Below are 22,593 nucleotides of genomic sequence, written 5' to 3'. Positions count from 1 at the left end.
AGGGGGGTGAGGGGTCTAGGGACCCAAGAAGGAAGGTAGGGACCACGGCTTCTTCGTTCTTTATTGGACGCTCTGTAGATGTGGCGCAGGTCTAAAAGTTACACTGTTAAATAATTATTTAAAAACCAACCAGGATTAAGGCCCTGGTCCAGAGCTCCAACCAGAAGCAGAAAGGAATGGGGACGGTGGGCTGGGGGTGCTCCTCCAACATCACCCAAACCCAGCAAACGAGGATCCTAAGCTCTTTCACAGGCCAACCCGGGCACCGGCCCTTGGGCTGACCCTCGGACGCCTCTGGCTGCATCGCTATCAGGTCAGAACCAGCAAGGGGCTGGCGGGCAGGGCCAGCCGAGTCCAGACGTGGACAGAAGTGACTGGAAGGACAGGAGACGGACAGGTACCATCCAGCTGTAGATGAGATCACAGAGTGCAGCTAAGGCGGGGGCGGGGGGAGCTGGGGAGCAGTATTGCAGCAGTGCAGGAGTGCGGCCCCAGGGCCTGGCCCGCCGGCGAGGGCTCACACGTTGTGGGTCCTCCGGGTGAGCTGGGGCTCCTCGCCCACCACCTTGGACTTGAGGTGCTCCTTGTAGGCCAGGATGTCTCCCGGCCACTTGGTGATTGTCTGCTTCTCACAGACCCAGATTTCTTGTGCGACCTAGAAAGTCAATTCTAGGCTCAGCAATCCTGGCTGGCACTCCTCCCATCCCTGCCCAGTAGACTGTTCCAGGGGATTCTGGGAGGAAAGCTCCATAACCTCCCACCCAGCCCCATATCCAGCCTCACAGGGTTACCATCTCAAAGTTCTTCGGGGTGGCCTAACCCAAGAGTAAGATTCCCCTGGAGCCCCCCAAGCCAGGACCTGCTGTGTCACCCAGACTTCCAGCTCCCTGGTAGGACCTAGGCCTGTTCTCTTATCCTTTTCTCCATCCCACCTTCCTCAATGCTTCAGAGAAATGACCAGCAGCTCTGTTACCAATGGCCAGGGGCAGCCCTCTGTCACCCCAAGTCTTCTTGGTGTAATACTATTTCCAGGCTCAAGAATCTTGCAATAAAAAAAGTACCCTGCTCTCCACGCAGCTCCCTCACCGCCCCACAGACAGTGCCAAGGAGGCTAAGCCCCAAATAGCTACTGAAGAATTGAAGCATTTCTGCTAAGGTTTCCTAAGTTTCCCAAAGGATCAGAGATCTGGTCCTTTCCACGCTATGTCCTGAGTCCTTGTTCCAAATATAATAACTACAGATTGAGTGCTCCCCACGTGCCATGGCTGTGTTCCACCTAACTAGCTCCCAGACCCCTCACTGACGCCTCCTGCCCGGCCAGGAGCCTCACCTGCTGAATGAGTCTGAAGTCATGGCTGACCAGCATCATCCCACCCTCGAACTCATTGATGGCGTCCGCCAGGGCGTCGATGGTCTCGATATCCAAGTGGTTGGTGGGCTCGTCCAAGAAGAGCATGTGGGGGTTCTGCCAGGCCAGCCAGGCTAGACACACTCGGCACTTCTGCCCATCAGAGAGGTTCCGGATTGGGCTCACCTGGGTGGAACCATGGTGTTTACAAACTTCAGTGTTATCCTCACCGCACCCCACTCACCTCTCCCCGTGGCCCCTCTCTTGTCACCACTTTACGCAAAGGGAGGCCCAGCCAAGATCGCACAGCAATATGGTGGCCCAGCTGCCGGACTCCCAAGGCCTGAAAGGGATGCATCGGGAAGCCTGGCGCCCTGCCCTGGCACAGACTCTTAATGCACTGGAGCGATGCTGGGGACCCTCAGTCCGGAGCTGGATCTGAAACTTGTTTTCTAGCTGTCAAGTCCCCTTGTCTTTAAATACCGGGATCCCCGCTGTCTGTAGGCAAGGCTGTGTCGGAGACGGGCCGCTACCGCGGCTCCTTCCTTGAGACCCGTAAGCTCCACTGCACTGCAGCCCAGAGCGAAGGGGAGTGGAGCCGTCTCCGCCTCCCAGGGCTCCGGCCCACGCCCTCCACTGACCTGCTGTTTGCCGCTGAGACCGTACCGCCCGATGATCTTCCTCATTTCTTCCTTCTCCTTGATCTCTGGGTAGCACTTCATCATGTACTCCAGGGGCGAGAGGTCCAAGTCCAGCTGCTCTTGTAAATGCTACCGGAAAAAAAGGAAGCCCCCCAGGTGGGACTGCTGTCCCCCTTCAAAAGGAACCCCGCTGGTGGCTCTTTACCTCCCCCCAGGGGGCCTGCTGGAGCTTCCGGAAGCAGCTGGGGGTGGACCTGGGCGCCGTTCCCACACCCCTGGCAACGCCCCACCCTGAGGACGCTACCTGATGGTAACGCCCTATCTTGACGTGGGAGTGTTTTCGGATCATCCCGTCGGTGGGGAGGAGCTAGGAAAGAGCACAGTGGTCCAGGGAAAGGTGAGCACACACACACAGAAACCCGGTCGGAAGCAGACGCCGGCAGAGAGGGGAAACAAACGTGTGTTCACACTGAGCAAGACTCCCACGACTCCCCCAGGAGGGTTCGCCCCACCACCCCCAACACTGCTGTGCTGGCCACGCTAGGAAGTTGGGAGATGCACCGAAGCGGACGTTTTCGAGGGAGGCGGACGCGCCCACGCTCTATTCAGCACGTGTGAAGTGACTGCTATGGGAGGCCCCTCGCTGTACAGGACCTGGGTTCAGGTAGGGCACCCGTTTCCCACGGTAAAAACCCAGCCCCTCTGCTCGGAACGCTCTGCGGGAAACCACAGGCGGCCCGAGTGCGTTCTCTCACACTCACTCACACAGACCCCCCCAGCCTTCTCCCAGAGAAAACTGCCCAGTGCTGACACCCCACCGCGTGGATGGCCCCCCATCGCCAGGCCGCTCGGGCCCTCCAGGAGCCGTGCCGCTGCTTGTACCCTCGCTCTTGCTCAGACACAGCAGCGTCTGCTCTCGGCAGCCGCACGCCCCGACGTGGCACCGTACCTCTCCAGTCAGCAGCTTCAGAAGAGTGGACTTCCCGGCTCCATTGGGCCCCACCAGAGCCACTCGTGTGTCAAGATCGATCCCGAACTCCAGATTGTTGTAGATGCAAGGCTGAGGCGGGGAGAGAAAGGGACACCAGGCTAGGGAGCCGACCAACCTGACTGGCAGACCACGCCCGCTGGGACCCCATCACCATGGTGGGGTGGGGGGTGGGGGCAGCTCTCAGGAGACCCCCGCCCACCACCTCCACCCCCAACCCAGCTGGGCAGTCTTCCTTCCCGGGACCCGAGGGGGCCACTCTAAGTCCCTGGACGAGGCACCCCAGGCTGCCACACCTGAACACCCCTGGCACCGCATGGGTCAGTAGGTGTGGTCCGCAGAGGAGACTCCTCTTGCCGGTTGACAGGCACCTTGTAAAACGTGCCCCGGCCCCCCACCCGCACCCAGTACTCACCCCATCCTTTGTATACTTGAAGCTGACGTTCTGCACCATGATGACGGGCGGAGGGATCTTGCCGCACGGGGGGAAGTAGAAGGACAGGGTCTGGGAAGAGGAGAGGGCCTCATCGAGTCAGGTCCTTCGGCGTCCACCTCACCTCAGGCCACCCAACGCCGCCAGGGGGCCCTACCTTGTCGCTCACAACCCTCTCTGTCAGGCCTGAGGCCATCATTTTCTGTAGCGTCTTCTCCTTGCTCTGGGCCTGCCGGGCCAGCTTGGCACTGCCATGACCAAACCTGGCGATGTAGTTCTGCAAGAGACCAGACAGGGGCTTGAGGAGAGGCCGGCATCACGCAACCCATCCTAAATGCAGGGGGAACCGAGGACAGTGTCTTCTTGAGCCCCCAAGCCCCCCCTCTGGGTGGCTACTGGGTGGGTAGCCCGCCCTACCTTCATGTGTGCAATCTGATCCTGCTCCCAGTGAAACCGCTTCATCTGATTCTCTTCCAGCTCCAGCCGTGTCTTCACATACTGATCGTAATTACCCTGCAGAAAACGCACCAGGGGAGAAGGGCAGCTTCAGCCTGGGTCCTGGGTTCTCACTCGGGGTTCAGAGGGATGCGACAGGCAGCTGCCTTGGCTCTGGCTCCAAGACCGTGCAGTGGGGAAAGAGCAAGGCCATTAAGAACCTGAACCTGAATCTAACCTAGAGCCTGATCTTTAGATTGTGTGCCTCCCGTTCTTAGCTTAGCCAGAGCAGGGATCCAGACCGGATCCTCAGGTGAGCCATAAGGACACCCACGGCACTGGCAGGAGCCTTCCACGCGCACCTCCTCCTACTCCCACCCCGAGGCTGATGTATCCTGCGGACCACAAGCCCTGCCGCCAGGTGGGAAGACTCAGACCAACCAGAGTGAAGGCCTGGACTGCCATGGTTTTCCACCTGCAAAAACCTGGACTCAGCCGAAATCCATCGACAAGGGTCTGACAAATACGTTACAGGATAGCCCCACCATGACTTAGGAAGCAGTCACAGAAAAGAACAAGGTTGATTTACTCACAAGGAAAGCAGTCCACCACACATTAAACTTTAAACAAAGAAGCACACTTAAGACTACAAGTGTGATACGCATACATGCAATTTTCTACAAAGGCTTGAAGGTACACGTGAAATTTCTGAAAGACTGTTCAAGAAACTATTAATACTCCCGTGGCACGTCCAATACAGAGGACTTCTATTTTCCATTTTTATTTGATACATTTTCCTCTTTTTTGAAATACAAAAAAAAAAAAAAAAAAAAAAGAAGAAAGAAAGAAAAAAAAGAGAAAAGGTACAGCAGAAAACTGGGCTGTTGGGATCCTGGCTCCCATTCGTCATGGACGGGTGGGTCATGTGCTGACTGCCACCAAGCAGAGTTAAGCAGCCACTCGAGAAGGCACAGAGCAGCAAGGCCGCCTGGGCACCAGCAAAAGTCAACCTCTTTGCATAAGGCAAACACACATCACACACGCAGGCTGCCAATCCATGGCCTATGGCCTGAAAGCAATTACTTTGGGACGAAAATAAAACAGGCTGCAGAGCTCCTCGTCCGCGTCTTTTTATAGCAATAGGTAGGAAAGGGCTGCTAAGTCTCCTTTTTTTTTTTTTAAAGGAGAACTTCAAGGAATGGGAAGCACAGGAGCTACCATGGAGAAGCAGGGCGCACTCACCGTGTAATACTTGAGTTTCTTGTTGTGCATGTGAATGATGTTGGTACAGACGCCATTCAGAAAGTCCTGGGAGTGGGAGACGAGGACCAGGATCCGCTTAAAACTGCAAAGCCAGAGCAGCAGTCAGGGACGAGCGCAAAACCGCCACTGGTTCACAACAGGGGAGCTGCTCAAGGTCAGGCCCAGAAAACCTTCATCCTCTCCCATCCCTACGCCTGAGCATCCTTTAGCTTCAGTGGCCACTTCCCAGCCCTCAGCAAGCACCTAAGCCACCAGGGCACAATCTGCCTGCAGGACACTGCATGCCTCAGGCTTCTGTTCTAATTTTCCCCAGAATGGAGATGGTGGTAACAGCAATGGTAAAATCGAAAGCATATGCACACAACCACCCATCAACACATCTCAAACCACGGGTGGGAAGAACTGGAACAAGGACAGTGAAGATCACCAGGCTCTTCTTTTCAAAGAAGGTACCAAGCCACTGAAGAGCCCACGGAAAGCCGCCTTCTAGAATGAGGGCACTATTCCAGGTTGTTTGGCTTTCTGGCCGTTAGGACCATATGGGCTATTTTTCCCTCTGTCACTGCATCATGATCTTAGATGGGAATACCTGTTTAGATGATATACATTTATACATACACCTACAGTTAAGAAAAAATATAGCCTTTAATAAAGATGTAGTTTAAATAATGGGAAAAATCAAAAAGGCAAAACAAAAAACCTCATATATTTCAGACTAAACAAAAACAAAAAGCCTGCCCTAAAGGTGCTTACTGCCCTTCCAATCCAGAGATCACTGTGCCCCACTTCTGTCCATCTCCCCTGCTCTAGCGCTGCCTTTCTGCTCAGCCGCCTCCCTTGGACTCTGCTCAGCAACCCCTTCAGGACCCGCCCCCTGCAACCGCAGCCCCGCCCCCTTACGTCTTTAGCTCCTCCTCCAACCACACACAAGCATCGAGGTCCAGGTGGTTGGTGGGCTCGTCCAGGAGCAGCATGAAGGGCCGGATGAAGAGGGCTCTGAAGAACAGGAAAGGAAACAGGGCCACTTCAGTCTAACGGGGGCTACACAGGAGGGGACAGACAGCCTGCCTACTCCTGTAACTCTGGTCAGGCCTGCAGAGTCCTGAAATCAACTCCAGGCTCTAGACCTCAGAGGAAAGGTGAGAACTCGGAGAGAAACCAGAGATAAAGAGTGGGAGTTAAAGGGCAGAAAAGAGAGCTGAGAAGCAGAGAGAAGACACAGCCTGGAGATCATGCTATAAAAGTCCTCTGAGTGCTGACGTAAAAGTTAAACCTAACTAACTGGTTAACAGGTTAAACCCAACTGGTGGGCCTGCCAGACTCTAGCAAGGAGGCCCAAGAATGCTCTCTCTTTCCTTCTTTCTATCTTTTGTCTTTTGGGGGCTGCACCTGTGGCATATGGAAGGTCCCAGGCTAGGGGTCCAATCGGAGCTGCAGTTGCCAGCCTACACCACACACAGGTCATGGCAACACCGGATCCTTAACCCACTGAGCAAGGCCAGGGATCAAACCCTGGCATACTAGCCAGGTTCATTTCCACTGAGCCACAATGGGAACTTCAAGAATGTTCTTTTCTTGGATGGAATCTCAAGACAGAAGAAACAAGGGGAGACCGCTGGTTCCCACACTTGCAGTCAACACACCTGCAGAACTTTTTGGAAATAAGATTACTGGACATCAAACCCCAGCATTCTGACTGCACATAACTGAAGTCTCAAGAGACTAGGAAGTCTGTATTTTTAAAACCTTGTTAGGTGAACCGGAGGCACTAATCGTCATTAGCACGCAAAACCACGGCGCTCACGTCCTAAGGCACCCAGCAGCAGCCTCGCTAAGCAGTGTATCAAGTCTCACCCATGCACGTGGCAGAGAACGGTGGGGTGCGGAACCACTTACTAAACTGGGGACTTCCAGGGATCTGCTGGGGGAATAATGGTCTACAGAAACTTGCTTGGTCTGGGTCACAGGAAGCTAAGAAGGACAGATACCTTAAGAGCTAACATTTTACCTATGCAGCAAGAATTAGAAGGACTGGAGCACAAAAAAGGGTTGGAAGGGAGTGAAAACGAAGGCAAGAAACAGCTCTACTCTACCATTTTACCCAGGACTGGTTCCAGGATCCCTAAACACCGTGCCGCGCTGGCCGGAAGTCCAACACGACCATTTCATCAGGAAGCTCCCTCCTTCGCTCATGCACCCAGCCTCTGCTCCCACACTGGCAATATCGGCATCCTAGTTGGCACTTACTGCCCATCAAGCCCTTCCTGTGCAGTTCCAGTGGGGTGAGCACTTAACCCTGAGAGAGCTGGGGCACTACCGAGGGTGGAGGAGGGAGACTCACCTGGCAAGGGCAACCCGCATCCTCCAGCCCCCACTGAAGTCTTTGAGCTTCTTGCGTTGCATGGCAGGTGTGAATCCCAGTCCGTGCAAGATCCGTGAGGCCCTCATCTCCGCCTTGTCTGCATCCAGCTCCTCCAGGCGCTCGTAGAGCTCTAAGAGCTTCTCACACTCGGCTGTGGGCAGCACATGGCCTGTGAGGCTCCCTGGGCCTCTCCCGGGAGGAAGCCCACCCCCGCGCCCTGGGTCCAAAGCCCTACCGTCCTCGTGAGCCAGCCGCTCAGCCTCCCTCTCCAGCATGGCCCGCTCCGTGTCGACCTCCATCACACACTGCAAGGGCGTCTTGTCGCTAGGGGGCATCTCCCGGGTCAGGTGGTAGATGTCGATGTGCTCGGGGATGGGCACTTCGCGCTTCCCAATAGCAGAGAGCAGCATGGACTTTCCTGCGCGGGCGGGCAAGGAACAGGAAGAGATACGACGCTCGGCACCCGTCTGCTTGTCATTGCCCTACATCAGCCCCTCCACTCCGGCCAAACGTGACCTCACCAGTCTGAGTCCTCTCCTTCCCTTTATCCGTCCAGTTCAAATCCTGTTACTCGGCCATCCCTGCCCCCATCCTTGGGCGCCTTTCCCACTTTCCTCCAATTCGAGTCCCAGCCCTCCTCCGGGAGCCTGTCCGTCTACAGCCGCCTCACACCGCTGCCCCCCCGCCCGTCTCCAGCACCTCCTGTCTCTAACTACTCCTGTGGGACTGAGCACAGGACTGCTCCATACTGCTAGTTCCTCTGCCCTGGGCCTAGCTGGTCAACCCCCACCCCTTCCTGTAGACTCCTAGGTTTGTACAAAGCTGGTGCTAAGCAAACACTTGCTGAGAGACAGATGAGCCAAGGAGCAATACCTCCCACCTCGCCTTCCAAGGGCCTCACCAATTCCGTTTAAGCCAATGAGGCCATAGCGACGGCCTGAGTTTAATTCCAGTTTGGTGTCACTGAGCAGCTCTTGACCGTGGAAGGTGAGGGAGAGGTTGATGATGTGGGCATCGGTACTGTTGGGGTGAGAGGCGAGCACGCCAGTGACAGCTCGAGCAGCAGCTTTCTTCATTTCAAAGTCCTCTAGCTCCTTGGTTAGCAAATCCACTTCTGGGGGCAGAAAAGCAAAGCAATTTGGGAAGAGGGCTGAGAGAGACTACGCTCTCACACCAAACGGTCTGTCTTACAGCATAGGAGAGCTCAGTCTGTGGAGCATCAGCCTTTCAATCTGCGGGTCCCGGGTTCAGGCTCCGATTCAGGCTTTTGTGGCTTCAGCCCTTCTTTAAGTTACCAAATAGTGTCCCAAGGCTGAACAAGGCATGTCCTGAAGGACCTGGGTCAAGATCAGGTTGAGCTGACTCAGATGTTTCACAAGCTTTAAACAGGGTGCACACTGATACCGATCTGCCCTGGTGTCCTGCTTTCATGGACATTTTTTACTTCGCAATTTGTCCTTTCAATTCTAACTTCTTTTGTTCTCAGATGATTTAATGGATGGTAGGAACGGCTCGAACTCCAAGTTGCCCTACACTGAGTGTGTGTTAAAGAATTAGTACCAATGTCCAAAAGAAAGCAGAGAGGTGCCATTCTCTTGCTCCATGACCCAGAGAACTTCCAAATGGTGCTTCCAAAAAGTCTGGCTGCCCGTAAGGGACCAGCGTGAGGAAACGCAGAGGGACTAGCGGCAGGCAGAGCCAAAGCTGGGAAAACCAGCGGTTTCAAGTCTGGAGGGTTTCAAAGATGCAAACTGACCATGAGAAAAGAGACGCTGTTCTGCCTTTGTGGTTTTTCAGGCATGACTACATTTTCAGGCTAGGAAGAGCTACTAATATTAATGGCTTTTCCTTTTTTTTTTTTTGCTGTGCCTATGGCATGCAGAAATTCCTGGGCCAGGGATCAAACCCACACCACAGCTGTAACTGGAGCCACAGCAGTGACGATGCCAGATCCTTAACCTGATGAGCCTAGAGGAAGCTCCTCTTAATGGCTATTACTAACTGGCTAGTTGCTGAGTTTTACTCTGGGCCTGGGACTGTGCTCCACCATCATTCCGCATCCAATCGCATCCGCATAACCCTTATGAGGTATAAGCTTACTACCCTCATTTTAGAAAGGAAGAGGTATCATAACATAGTTGAGGTCAAACAGGCTAGTAGTGACAGAGCCAGAATTTGAACCAGGGTTTGTCTGACCCCAAAGCCATGACTTGTAACTATTTCATTACATTACTTTTCCATATAAAGGAAAGTGCCCTCAAAGTACTGTCGAGAGGGAGACAGAGACGACAGTAGAGTCTTGATGAGCATCTTCCAAGAAGAAGGTGACCTGTTAACCTTTTTGGGAAGGAGTCAAAAACTACACATGAGGTTCTGCTACTATGAGACTTTTCTAATTTTTCAGGCTTTGTTATCCTTGCCTGTGTCTCCAAGGTGATGCTCCAGGAGAACCCCTGAAATGAGAAAGCCCATGTGCTTGTCCTTATGAAGGATACAGATGGCGTAGGAGCGGGGAAGTGCCCTCCCAGGATAGGCAGGAGCACCCTCCAAGGGAGAGGGTGTGGAGTGTCTTAGGTCACTCTCCAAGCGCCCCATCCTGTCAGGAGGTTACCACTGCTGGTGCCAGTACCCACCCTGCCACTGAACCTGCTCTGCCTGCCGTGAGCCGGCCGAGGGCAGGGACTGTCCTGCCAGACAGACGGCAGTCCCTCCCCCTCTCCCTCAGCAAGCAGCTCAGTGTATGTACACCTCCAGTGCCCGGTGAACACAGGCCTACCTTGCTTTACTATATTTCCTTTACCCTGCTTCGCAGACACTGCAATTTTGACAGATTGAAGGTCGGGGGAAACCCTGTGTCGAGCGCGTCTATGAACACTTTCCACCAGCCTTTCCTCCCTTGCCTCTGTGTCTCATTTTAGACCTTATCAAAGTATTTCAAACTTTTTTTCGTTATTATTATATTTGTTACGGTTGGTGATCTTTGATGTTACAACTCACTGAAGGCTCCTGTGAGGGCTAGTATTTTTTTTTAGCAATAAAGTACTTTTAAATTAAGGTCTCAACACTTTTTCTTACACATAAGGCTACTGCACACTTAGGAGACTACCAAGTAGAGTGTAAATTGAACTTTCATATGCACTGGGAAGGAAACCTAAAGATTTGTGGGACTCACTTTATCACAATATTTGCTTTATTTGGTGCTCTGGAACCCAACCCACAATATCTCCAAGGTCTGCCTGTACTTTTCAAATGGAGGACAAATCTTTTGTCTCGACTGGTGAAGGGAATTTAAAAGTCTCCTTCCCACACAGTTAAGTTTCCCCAGCCCCACTCTGTGCCAATCCCTATTCTAGATGTTAAGGAAATGGTGCAGGGAGAATTTTATCATCCAGATTACGAGCTGCTAAACTGTCCTTAAAGGGCTAGATAGTAAATATGTTGGGGTTTGCCGCAGCCCAAATGGCAAAATCAAAACTATTATGTAGGTAAATATATATACATACATATTACCATTTGAAATATAGCCACTTAAAAAAGGTAAAAACCATTCTTAGCCTGAGAGGGGAGGGGCTTTAAAAAGGGCTGGCCAGGAGTTCCCGTTGTGCCTCAGTGGTAATGAATCCGACTAGCATCCATGAGGAAGCGGGTTCGGATCCCTGGCCCTGCTCAGTGGCTCAAGGATCTGGCACTTCTGTGAGCTGTGGTGCAGGTTGCAGATGCAGCTCAGATCTGGCACTGCTGTGGCTGTGCCATACGCTGGCAGCTACAGCTCCAATTTGACCCCTAGCCTAGAAACTTCCATAGGCTGAAGGTGCGGCCCTGAAAAAAAATAAAATAAAAAGGCCTGGCCAGATTTCGCCAACTGCCTGTTTCTGTCAAGAAAATTTTATTGGAACACAGCCACACCCACCATTCACATACTGTCCATGTCCATTACAATGGCAAAGCTGAACAGCTGCATCAGAGACCACATAGCCCGCAAGGCTACACATTTACTATCTGGATCTTTACAGAGAAAGTTTGCCAATACCTGGTCTATAGCTCCATCTGCTCAGGCGAGAAGATCAAAAGTAAGGGGAAAGCTATACAGCCAACCCTCAGTATCCAGTTTCATCCACAGAATGAACCAACTGTGGATTAAAAAAAAAAAATTTCGGGAAAGTTCCAAAAAGCAAAACTTGAATTTGCCACACACCGGCAACCTTTCCATAGCATTTACATTGCATTAGATGTTATAAGTAATTCAGAGATGTACTAGGTTATATGCAAATACCACACATATTATCTTACATAAGGGACTCGAACATCTGTGGATTTTGGTATCTGCAGGGATACCAATCCCCAGCAGACACTGAGGCACAACTTTATACAATTTTCTCTTGATCTCTCCCAGTTTACAGCCTCTATGACCTAAATCATGTCCTGAGCTTCAAAACTAAGACTTAGGAGTTCCCGTCATGGCACAGCGGAAACGAATCTGACTAGTATATGTGAGGATGCAGGTTCGATCCCTGGCCTTGCTCAGTGGGTCGGGGATCCTTCATTGCTGTGGCTGTGGTGTAGGCCGGCAGCTGTAGCTCCAATTCCACCCCAAGCCTGGGAACCTCTGTATGCTGCAGGTGTGGCCCTAAAAAGCAACAACAACAACACAACAAAACTAAGACTTAGATCTCCCTCTTCTAGCCTACAGTATCCTAGAAAACAGGCTCAAAAAATAAGTGAATAGCACTGAATATATGGAAAAGGGATTCTGGAATAACCTTCATCAGAGAGGACACTGCAGACTTCACAAGCAGCCCCTTTCTACTCCCTCTCCAGACAGGGGACCAGCTGAACTCCAGTGCCCATCTTGAGGAGCCTCACACTCTAAAGAAGGCTGAACGGTCTGCAAGAAGTTACTGTCTTTGCTATTTATCTTGGTCTTTCCACCCCTTTCTACCTAAAGAAGGCCATGTGGCAACGGCAACTGGTAAAGGTTGGAGAATGATGACCTGCAACATTAACTAATCCCAAACTTAGAGAAGAGAGGGGACCCATTATGAAAGCAGAAATGACCTTGGGTCACTGGCAATAAGAAATGCTTTGAGGAAAACCAGATTTCATTTTCAGAACAGTAGCTCCCTGAGGAAGCAGGGTGAAGACCAACCCTCCCTTATCACCGAGAGAGGGTGACTACAGCTAGTTCCCCCGAAAAATTCTGGTTTCCTAGGGAGAGAGGTGCAGAAATTTGTAACAGGAACGGTGGACGATAGTCTCAAAGTGGGATTCAGCTTTCTCCCTTTCCAACTCATCCAGCAAGCAGCCACAGAGCTGATGATAGATTCTGCTAATCCCTGGTTCATAAGGACCTAGGGGAACCCTGTCTACTTTATAGATCCCGATTCAGCCTGCTTGTTCACTCCCATCACTCTTAACCTCCCATCCCTCCACTACCCTGGCCAGGAAGAAAACTTTCCCACAGTCTGACTCTGTGACACTAGCTTTCCCTCATAATTCTTATTTAATTTGGAGACAACGCCTATGACTCAATTCTCTCCTCTCAATCATTTTTAACTCCTTTTTTCTTTTTTAAAAAATTTTTATGGCTGCACTTGCAGCACATGGAAGTTCCTGGGCCAGGGACTGAATTCGAGCCGGAGCAACACGGCAAGGCTGGATCCTTTAACGCATTGTGTTGGGCTGAGGTCAAATCCAAGCCTTTGTAGCAACCCAAGCCACTGCAGTCAGCTTCTTAACCCACTGTGCCACAGCAGAAACTCCTAACCCTTCCTTTTCTGAATTCCTACCTGTCTGTTGTAATTCGCATTAGTAATTGTCCTTTCTTCTTTGCACTTATATTTAGTATCTCTGTCTGCAAGGCTGATAACACACACACACACACACACAAAAGCATCACCCAAGACATGGTCCCTGCACTCAAAAAGCAAACAATTTAGATGAATAAAGAAAAGGTAACAACACAAAAAAAGTAACACTGTAGATAGTACAGGGGCACAGTGAATGGTAATATTATTGACGTCAGGTTTGATTGGGAAAGATTTTACCATCTTGAGCTGGGCCCTGAGAGAAATGTCAAATATAGATAGCTAGCATAAAAACTGCGGTATTAAAACCTCAGTGTGGAAATGGACAGAAGTGTGGTGACTATTTAAGGGAAAAAATACTCTGGATGGAGGCTGGTTTAGAGGGAAAGGTTTTCAGGGGGCAAGGAAGAAGACTGGGATAGACTGCCAAGGGCCTAGAATATTCTTTACCACACTCTGCCCTGTTCCCTCATCTAAAATGCAAGTTATGAGAAGGCAGACAACGCTTACAGTGCCTCAGCATTTAGCACAATGTCTGATACTTGAAAACATTCACAACAGAAAAGGCATCTCTTTACCAGGAAGAACCCATAAAACAATACATACATTTCTCTCTTGTTGGTATAGTCACTCCCTCTGGGAGGACAAGGGTATAATGTGACAGAGAGCCTGGCACACTGACCACCATGTGTAGAAGTGGAAACTGAGAAAGGAGCAGAGAACTGACCTCCTTCTCATAGTCTGGTAGACAGAGCAGCGAGGCAGCACAACTCCCATATTTGCTTGCCACTGAGTATGTGAGAACTTTTGTGTTCAGCTTCCTTGATCAATAACAGGATGGCACAAGCTCCAACTCTACTGGTTTGGTTCATCATGAAAAGTTTCGTGGCACCAGATACATCCTCCAGTGCCCCCAGCATCCGGCCTCTGACTCCAGCTGGGGCATCCATAAGTCGTAGCAACCATCCCAGGAACCCACCTCTCCCTCAATTCACCTGTGGTCTCTCGGCCATTGGCCTCCTCATTTTTCTCCTCTGCCACCTGTGGTTCTGTGACAGCATCTCCGTTTTCTTCGTGTCCTTTTCTGGGCCGCTGTCGTGCTTTGGCAGCTTCCTTCTTTTTGGCTGCCTTCTTCTTGGCCAGGTCCGAGGGCATAGTGATGAACCACAGGGGAACGTTACTGCTCTTTCAGGAAGCCTGAAGAAAGGCAAAGACCCCCAAATTCTAAACTTCCGCAGAGTGCCTGGACCTCGCTCCATCCCTCTCCAGCATTTCCTCGCGAGCCTCCGATACCCAGCTCCGCCCCAGCCTAGTCAGTCCCAACTCTGTCGGGATCTCTCAGGCCAAGTCTGATCCTCGGCCACGCTTTTAATCTCAACATCTCTCCCCTCCGGCTTTGTCCACCAATCCCCACGGACTGCCTCACTCTGGAAACGCTCCTCCTTCCAGGGCCTCCAGTTAGGGACCAGGTTCTGCCCCTCGGCACAGGTCCCGCTCTCCAGTTTCCCCACAACTTGGCGCTCCACTCTGCAACCGGCCGGCTCACTTTCCCGGGCTTCCACCTCCCGTCCGCCTCCAGTCTCCTCCCCGTAGTCCCCCCTCCACACCACCTAGCCGTCCGCTCCAGCTTTCTCCCGGGACGTCCTCGTTCTCCCCCGCTGAGTTTCCTTAGGGTCTCCGCACTCGCCAGCCCCGAACCCTCCCCAGCCCCCGCCCGTCAGCGTCTCTCTCTAGGTCCCTTCTTCTCTCCGGCAGCCGTCTCCATCCCGGCCTAGTCCTTCCACCCTCTTCTGGTTCCCCCACCCCCGCCCCCACCCCCGCCAACCCTCACCGGCCGGCACCCCCCCCCCCTCAGCGCCCCTTCCCCCAACTCACTGGGCCTCGCCGCTCGGCCTCTGTCGCAACAGAGCTGCTCCTTGAGCTCCTCCGCGTGCGGCCGGCTCACCAGCCAATCACAGCCTCGCGCGGCTCTCGGCGCGCCGCCGCGCAGACTCCTGGGAAGTGTCGTCCTCCAGCTGCGTCGACCTAGGCCGAGACCCCGCCTCAAGAACTACCCGGTATCCCAGGGGCCTCGCGGGTCGGCGTGACGTCATCAGGATGCGCGGGGCTGGAGGAATTGGAGTCCAAGAGCGCTCTGGCAGCCGCCTCCTTGGGGCAGTGGAAGCTGCAAATTCCGGCTTGCTCCTCGGAGAAGCGGTTGGGCCTTCCAGGCTACCCCACCTCTGGAAAATCTGTTGAATTATGCAGATACCGAGTTCATAGGGCGGCCCAACCAGCTCAGACAGCAGGGCGAGCGACTACACTTCCCAGCAGGCCTCAGGCAGGAATTGGGTGGAAAGAATGGGGGAGCGTAGAGGAGGGAGGTGGAAGGAGGAGGAAGAGAGAGGTGGCTGGTGAGAGGGGGAAGAAGCTCATCACTACGAAGGTGATGCGAAGAACAGAATGCTTTCATGAAAGAAAGGCGCCCTTGTTTCATGAAACGGAGATTTTAGGGGCTGGTCCAGTTTCAACCAAACTTTTCCAAGGTGCCCAAGTTGTTCCTGAACCTTGGCGGCGGCGCCTACCCACCTTAGAATTGTTAGGTTTCCATGCAAGTCCAGTACATTTGATGGGGAAAGCCCTGAGGTAAAAAAACCAAAACAAAACATGACCGTTTTCTGAGTTTAGCTTATTATCAGCTAGCCACGTGACCTAGCCCGTTACTTTTCCTTTGAATCTCACTGTTTAAATTCTCCCACAGATTTGTCATAGCCTACATTGCAAGTCCCAGATTTGAAACCTCAAACCCTTCTCCAGATTCCTGACCACCCCTGTTTCACTGTCAGTGACACAGCAGGAGGGAAGCAAAAGAAGCTGTCACTCCTCTGAGCTCTTTCTCCAAAAGTGCACTCCTCCTTTTAAAAAATGAGCTCACTTAATTTGCTTGGTGGCTCAGCAGGTTAAGGACCTGGATTGTCACTGCTGTGGCACAGGTTTGATCCCTGGAACAACCAAAAAAAAAAAAAAAAAAAAATTAAAAAGTGAGCTCACCACAACTCCTACACATCTAATTTTCCTGCTCAAACTTGGTGCTCCAGTAGAATCTAGTTACTTACGTTTCAGAAGACATGCTATTTCACACCTCTGCCTTAGAGCTTGCCTTTTCCTAGAATACCCTCCACCAACTAAGGGCATACTGTGTGTCAGGCTCAGAGCTAGATGCTAGAGCTGCAATGGTCACAAGTCATTCCCTGACCTCAGAGAGCTCACAGTTAAGAGTGCCAACTAAAAACTCACTTGCAGGAAGTTCCTGTTGTGCCTCAGGAGTAACGAGCCCGACTAGTGTCCATGAGGATGCAGGTTTGATCCCTGGCCTTGCTCAGTGGGTTAAGGATCTGGCGTTGCCCGTGAGCTGTGGTCTAGGTCGAAGATGCTGCTCAGATCCTGCGTTGCTGTGGCTGTAGCGTAGGCCAGCGGCTGTAGCTCTGATTCAACCCTTAGACTGGGAACTTCATATGCCGCAGGTGCAGCCCTAAAAAACAAAACAAAACACACACACACACACCACACACACACATACAACTGTCACTTGCCATCTGGTTCTACAACAATGACGTCACTAGCCACTGCTGTCACTCACCCTCAACACACTCTGAAAGGAGTTCTGGGCAGAGATCAAGAATGAGGCACTCTGTTCTTAGGGGAAAACTTGCAGAACTGGCCTTCAAATGTTTTCAGAAAAATTTTATGAGCCCAATTCCTTGCATCTTCTCATATCTAGAAAAGCGCTAAGATCATTAGCGGAGACATCTGCTCCATGTGACCAGCAGCAACCTTCCACCAAAACGTGTGCTTGGTTGCATGTACCCCCCCTTCACTAAAATCTTCTATATACTCACCTCCCCCCACCTCTTCAGAGCAGTTCCTTAAAGCCATCTGAGAGTTGTCTCCAAGGCTATAAATAAAACTTCTCAGGCCCCAAGTAAAACTTAACTCTCACATCGTTCATTTTTTTCAGCCAACAAGAGGGAACATTGAGAAAGTAAACAGATCATGATATTCAGATGATAAGTGCCATATGGGCAAAAGCATTGTTTTAGGTAAAGAAATATATAGACATAGTTAACTGACTGCAAAGCCCTTCTTTACAAAGCAAGGAAATTCTATACGGTTGTGGCTCACATAAAATTGCTCATCCAAGCACTGAACCTCCTGGGAGGCCTCTCCCAGCCTCATTCATATTTGTGGTTACAGCCAGGTTACAGGTTTCAGAGAATTCACATTAATTACACTCTTTCATTTATGCCATGACATTTAATCCCCCCAACAGGCTCTACGGTGGGTGTTATTATCATTTTACAGATTGGAAATGAAGGCACAGAGCTGTTAACACTGCAGGTAGGACAGTGCCAGAATCTGAAGCTCAAATCTTCTGGCTCTGGAACTCCAAGTCTGTAAAATGATGCTTGATGGGAAGAGAAAGACTATCCAGTTACTTCTCTGAATCCACCTGCAGAGCAACCCATCACGTCCATGATTTCCCATGAATTAACCGTTGCTGGGCATGGAGTTCCCTTTGTGGTGCAGCGGAAAAGAATCCGACTAGGAACCATGAGGTTGCAGGTTTGATCCCTGGCCTCGTTCAGTGGGTTAAGGATTGCTGTGAGCTGTGGTGTAGGCCGGCAGCTGTAGCTCCGATTAAACCCCAGCCTGGGAACCCTCATATGCTGCAGGTGTGGCCCTAAACAGACAAAATAAAATAATAAAAAACAACAGTTGCTGGGCAAAGTCTCCTTCAGCACAGCAAGCGTGTCTTAGAAAGCTTGGACATTCTGCCATCCCCACTCGGGGTTCTCTTGCAGGTAACGGATCTGGGCATGAAGGGATAGAAATGGGGAAATAAGACTGAGAGTGATAGGAGGAGAAAGGACTGGCTAAGCTGGAAGTAGGAAATGAAGAGTCCTGATTCTTCACTTTAAATATTAAGAAACTGGAGTTCCTGTTCAGCGCTAACAATCCTGACTAGTATCCAAGAGGACATGGGTTCGATCCCTGGTCTCGATCAGTAGGTTAAGGATCTGGCATTGCATTGTGGCTCTGGCTTCTTAGGCTGATGGCTATAGCTCTGATTTGACCCCTAGGCTGGGAACTTCCATATGCCTCAGGTGCAGGCCTAAAAAGACTAAATAAATAAATAAAATATGAAGAAACTGAGACCCAAGAAAGGAAATGTCAAATCCAGAATTACCTAGAAACAATGTAACTGAGAAAGGTCTGGAACTTTGCTGTTCAATGTGATAGCCTCTGGCCACCCATGGTGATGGAGCACTTGAAATGTGACTAGTCCAGGAGTTCCTGCTGTGGCTCAGTGGTTAACGAATCTGACTAGGAACCATGAGGTTGTGGGTTCAATCCCTGGCCCTAGTCTGTACGGGATGTTAAACATGCATTGGATTTCCAAGACTGCATGTGGCAGAGAGGAAGAATGAAAAATATCTCAACTTTTTTATACTGATTACTTGTTGAAATGTTAATATTTGGGACATATTTAATCATATAAATATACCATTACAATTAATTTCACCTGTTTCTATTTGCATTCTTTAAAAATGTGACCAAATGAAAAGATGCTCAACACTGCTAATTACTAGAGGAATGCAAATCAAAACTACAATGAGGTATCCCTTCACAATGGTCAGAATGACCATCGTCAAAAAAATCTACAGGAGTTCCCACCATGGTGCAGCGGCAAAGAATCCGACTAGGAACCATGACGTGGTGGGTTTGATCCCTGGCCTCGCTCAGTGGGTTAAGGATCCGGCTTTGCCGTGAGCTGTGGTGTAGGTGGCAGACGAGGCTCGGATCCCGTGTTGCTGCGGCTGTGGTGTAGGTTGGCAGCTACAGCTCTGATTAGACTCCTAGCCTGGGAACCTCTATATGCTGCATGTGTGGCCCTAAAAAAAAAGGTTAAAAAAAAAAAAAGACATGGAATCAGCCTAAGAGTTCATCAACAGATGAATGGATAAAGAAGCTGTGGGATTATAATAGGTATTATACATTTATAATGTATATACATACACATATACACACAATAGAATATTACTTGGTCATAAAAAAGAATGAAGTATTACCACTTGCAGCAACATGAAGGACCTCATTATTATTTTACTAATTAAATTTACTGAGAAAGACAAATATCATATAATATTATTCATATGTGGAATCTTAAAAATGATAAAAATGAACTTATTTACAAAACAGAGACAAAGACATAGAAAATAGACCTATGGTTACCAAGGAGAAAAGGGTTTGGGGAGGGATAAATCTGGAGTTTGGGATTAGCAGATACACACCACTATATATATAATATAGGTAAACAAGGACCTACTGTGTAGCCCAGGGAACTAAATTCAATATCTTGTATACTGTAACAGAAAAGAATCTGAAAAAGGATATATTTCTATCTATATGTATATATAACTGGATCACTTTGATGCACATCTGAAACAAACGCAACATTGTAAATCAACTATACTTCAATAAAACAAATATTTTAAAATGTGGCTGCCAGAATATATTTTTTTGTCTTTTTTTTTTTTTTTTCCAGGGCCGCACCTGCAGCATATGGAGGTTCCACAGGCTGGGGGTTGAATTGGAGCTGCAGCCGTTGGCCTACGCCAGAGCCACAGCCATACCAGATCCGAGCTGCATCTGCGAACCTATACCACAGCTCACAGCAACGCCAGATCCTTAACCCACTGAGTGAGGCCAGGGATCAAACCTGTACGCTCATCGTTACTAGTCAGATTTGTTTCCGCTGAACCACCGTGGGAACTCCCACGTCCAGAATATTTAAAATTTACATATATGGCTCACATTATATTTCTATTGGACAATGCCGTTCTAGAACCTTTATCTTTCAACGTCTGTATGAGTGCTTCTCCTCTGCTTCCCTGAGTCTTCTAACAAGTCCCTTGTTTACCACCTATCATGTGTCAACTGCCAAGGGGAGATCAAACTGCAGTCTCATTGAGGATAAGACCAAAACACAGTAAAGGGTGACAGCGCTAATGCATTCTGTCTCCTGTGCCTCCTAGAATGGGTACTTGACTCTCCCAGCCCCGATGTTCCCTTTCAATAACAAACTTTTAAAATAAGGTCCCCTTTCCTGTTTTGAAATAAAGGTCATAGATGACATAACTTCATATAAAAATTTCCAAAAATTACAATGTAACAATAACAGAAAGGAGAAAGAAAAGCAAATCCTTTACGATAAAAAATGATGTTGTTTCAGAATGCCAGAAAATAACCATTAGTCAGATGCTTGTACCTAATGTAGGACCACCTTGAACCTGACAGTACAAATGCAGACAGGACAGCATAAATGACAGGGCTGTTCATGATACAGTTCTCCAAAATGGTAACAAAAGTACATTCCTGGTCCAAACCAAAGTATAATCTTCCTTCAATTTACACGATAACTACATTCTTTCACAACTCAGCACATACCAGAACTCTGCAAAATTACTTCAAAATGACATATAAAACACAGGCTCGGAATTCCCATTGTGGCTCAGCGGTTTTCCATGAGGACTTGGGTTTGATCCCTGGCCTCACTTAGCCGGTTCAGGATGCCGCGTTGCCGTGAGCTGTGGGGTAGGTTGCAGATGCTGCTCGGATCTGGCGTTGCTGGGCTGTGGAGTAGGCTGGCAGCTGTAGCCCTGACCCCCAGCTTGGGAACTTCCATATGCCGCAGGAGCGGCCCTCCAAAGACAAAACAAAACAAAACAAAACAGAACAAAAAACACAGGCTCAAGGATCAGATGGTGACTGCCCCCCCACCCTGGCCACTAACATGAATGTTCAGGAGGACATCTGAAAGCTGTGTGGGACAGACAGTCCTTTCTAGTGCCATACTACCTTGCAATGTACAAGATACCCAGCGTTATTGGCTCCTCTTGTCAACCATCTGACAACAAAATTGCCCCATAGGACTGTGCCATCCTGGGTGGGAACCTACCAGAATTGTTTGAAGGCCTCCCCTACCTTCCAGCTTCCCCTGAGCTGTTTCCTCTCCACTCTCCAGACCTTGGGCGCCTTAGCTTTTCCATTCTTGGGGCCAACCTCTTTCCTCTTGCAGGGCCTGCTGGGCTCTGCTCTTTGCCTGGAAAACTCCTTTTCACTTTTTGTCTGGGAAACTTACCAAATCTTTGGATCTCGGCAGTCCCAAATTCTCAATCTAATTCTTCCTTCATATTTTCCCACTGACTGTACTTTTCTGCAATGACAGTTTGTGGCTTCCACCCACCTACCTACCTACATACATTTTTTTTGTCAATGTGTGTTTCGCGCCCGTCTCCCTCAGCACTCAGGTCTCTGAGGGCAGGAACCACGGCCCTCTCGACTACCACTTGTCTACTGCACTCATGACGATGAGCTGGGATTTAGCAGGCAAATCACAAACATTTCTGAAATAACTGGGCGGGTGATGGGGTTCGAAAGCCCTTTGGCAGAAGGCGTCAAGAAGGCAGAGGAAGCGCGCTCATCGAGGAGGAGAGTGGTTTTTTCTAGAAGACAGTGGAGGTTGAAGATTTGGGTCACCTTTGGGTCCGGGCTGGGTTCACTCGGACTAGCATCTGCGGGCGGCACTTCCGCTCCTGGGGCGCGGGCGGCCGGCGGGACCACCACGTCAGCCCGGGCGGGGCCGCGCGCCGAGGGGGCGGGGCGACCATAGAGAGGGCGGCGGCGGAGCGAGCGCCGGATGCGGTTACCATAGAGACCGGGCCTGACAGCAGCGGAAGAGGAAGGAGCGGGCCGGGCTGTGAGGTGGCAGCGGCTGCAGCGGCGGAGCCGGCGCCTCGGCCGGGCACTGGGGTCTGTTTCCCCTTCCCTTCCCCCCTGCGAGAGGCGTCCGGGGCGCGGCTCCGGAGGGAAAGAGCAGGTCCCAGCCCCACGCCCTCGGCCCCGCTCCCCGCGACGCGGCTGGCCGCGGCCGCCACACCCGGGTGCCCGTCATCCTTCCCCGCGGCCCCTGGCCCGGCTGCCGGGGCCTCCCCGCCGTGGGCCTCGGGCTGTCCCTCGTTGTCCTTCGCCCACTGGCGCGGGCGGGGCTTTTGCCCCCGCTGACCGGCCTGAGAACGAGGGTTTCCCCCTCCTCTCCCCGCCGCGATCTCCATGCCCGCTGCCCGAACAAACTGAGTCCCCCTGCCCCTCCGCGGCAGCTCGGTGACGCAGCCCGATTTCTCTCTGTTGTGAGCCTCACGGCTGAAACTCGCTTTGGGCCTTCTCTCTAGGACTAGAATTGGTCTTTGAGTGCTGAGAGGTAGACGGGGCGCCGGGC

The 22,593-nt window shown here is 51.0% G+C and overlaps 1 protein-coding gene across 6 annotated transcripts; it reads right to left on the bottom strand.

Moving 5' to 3' along the window:
• ABCF2 (ATP binding cassette subfamily F member 2) lies at positions 44–21,941 on the bottom strand. 6 transcript variants are annotated; one of them, XM_021079257.1, is made up of 16 exons: positions 21,457–21,941; positions 15,150–15,505; positions 14,270–14,471; positions 8,372–8,584; positions 7,706–7,888; positions 7,450–7,621; positions 6,009–6,104; positions 5,088–5,190; positions 3,828–3,923; positions 3,568–3,687; positions 3,393–3,482; positions 2,939–3,049; positions 2,294–2,356; positions 1,990–2,118; positions 1,331–1,534; positions 44–655 (listed from the first exon to the last, which is right to left on the bottom strand). In XM_021079257.1, exons 3-16 carry the CDS (start codon positions 14,427–14,429, stop codon positions 518–520), a joined length of 1,878 nt encoding a protein of 625 aa, XP_020934916.1. In that variant the 5' UTR covers positions 14,430–14,471; positions 15,150–15,505; positions 21,457–21,941; the 3' UTR covers positions 44–517. The 6 variants fall into 6 exon arrangements, with proteins under 6 accessions (XP_020934916.1, XP_020934919.1, XP_020934920.1 ...); XM_021079260.1 differs by having other exon boundaries at positions 21,855–21,940; XM_021079261.1 differs by lacking the exon at positions 21,457–21,941 and adding an exon at positions 15,843–16,255.

The sequence above is a fragment of the Sus scrofa genome, chromosome 18 (assembly GCF_000003025.6).
Source record: "Sus scrofa isolate TJ Tabasco breed Duroc chromosome 18, Sscrofa11.1, whole genome shotgun sequence".
Taxonomy (NCBI): domain Eukaryota; kingdom Metazoa; phylum Chordata; class Mammalia; order Artiodactyla; family Suidae; genus Sus; species Sus scrofa.
The sequence above is the reverse complement of the archived record's forward strand: the minus strand, read 5'-3'. Positions and strand labels throughout refer to the sequence as shown.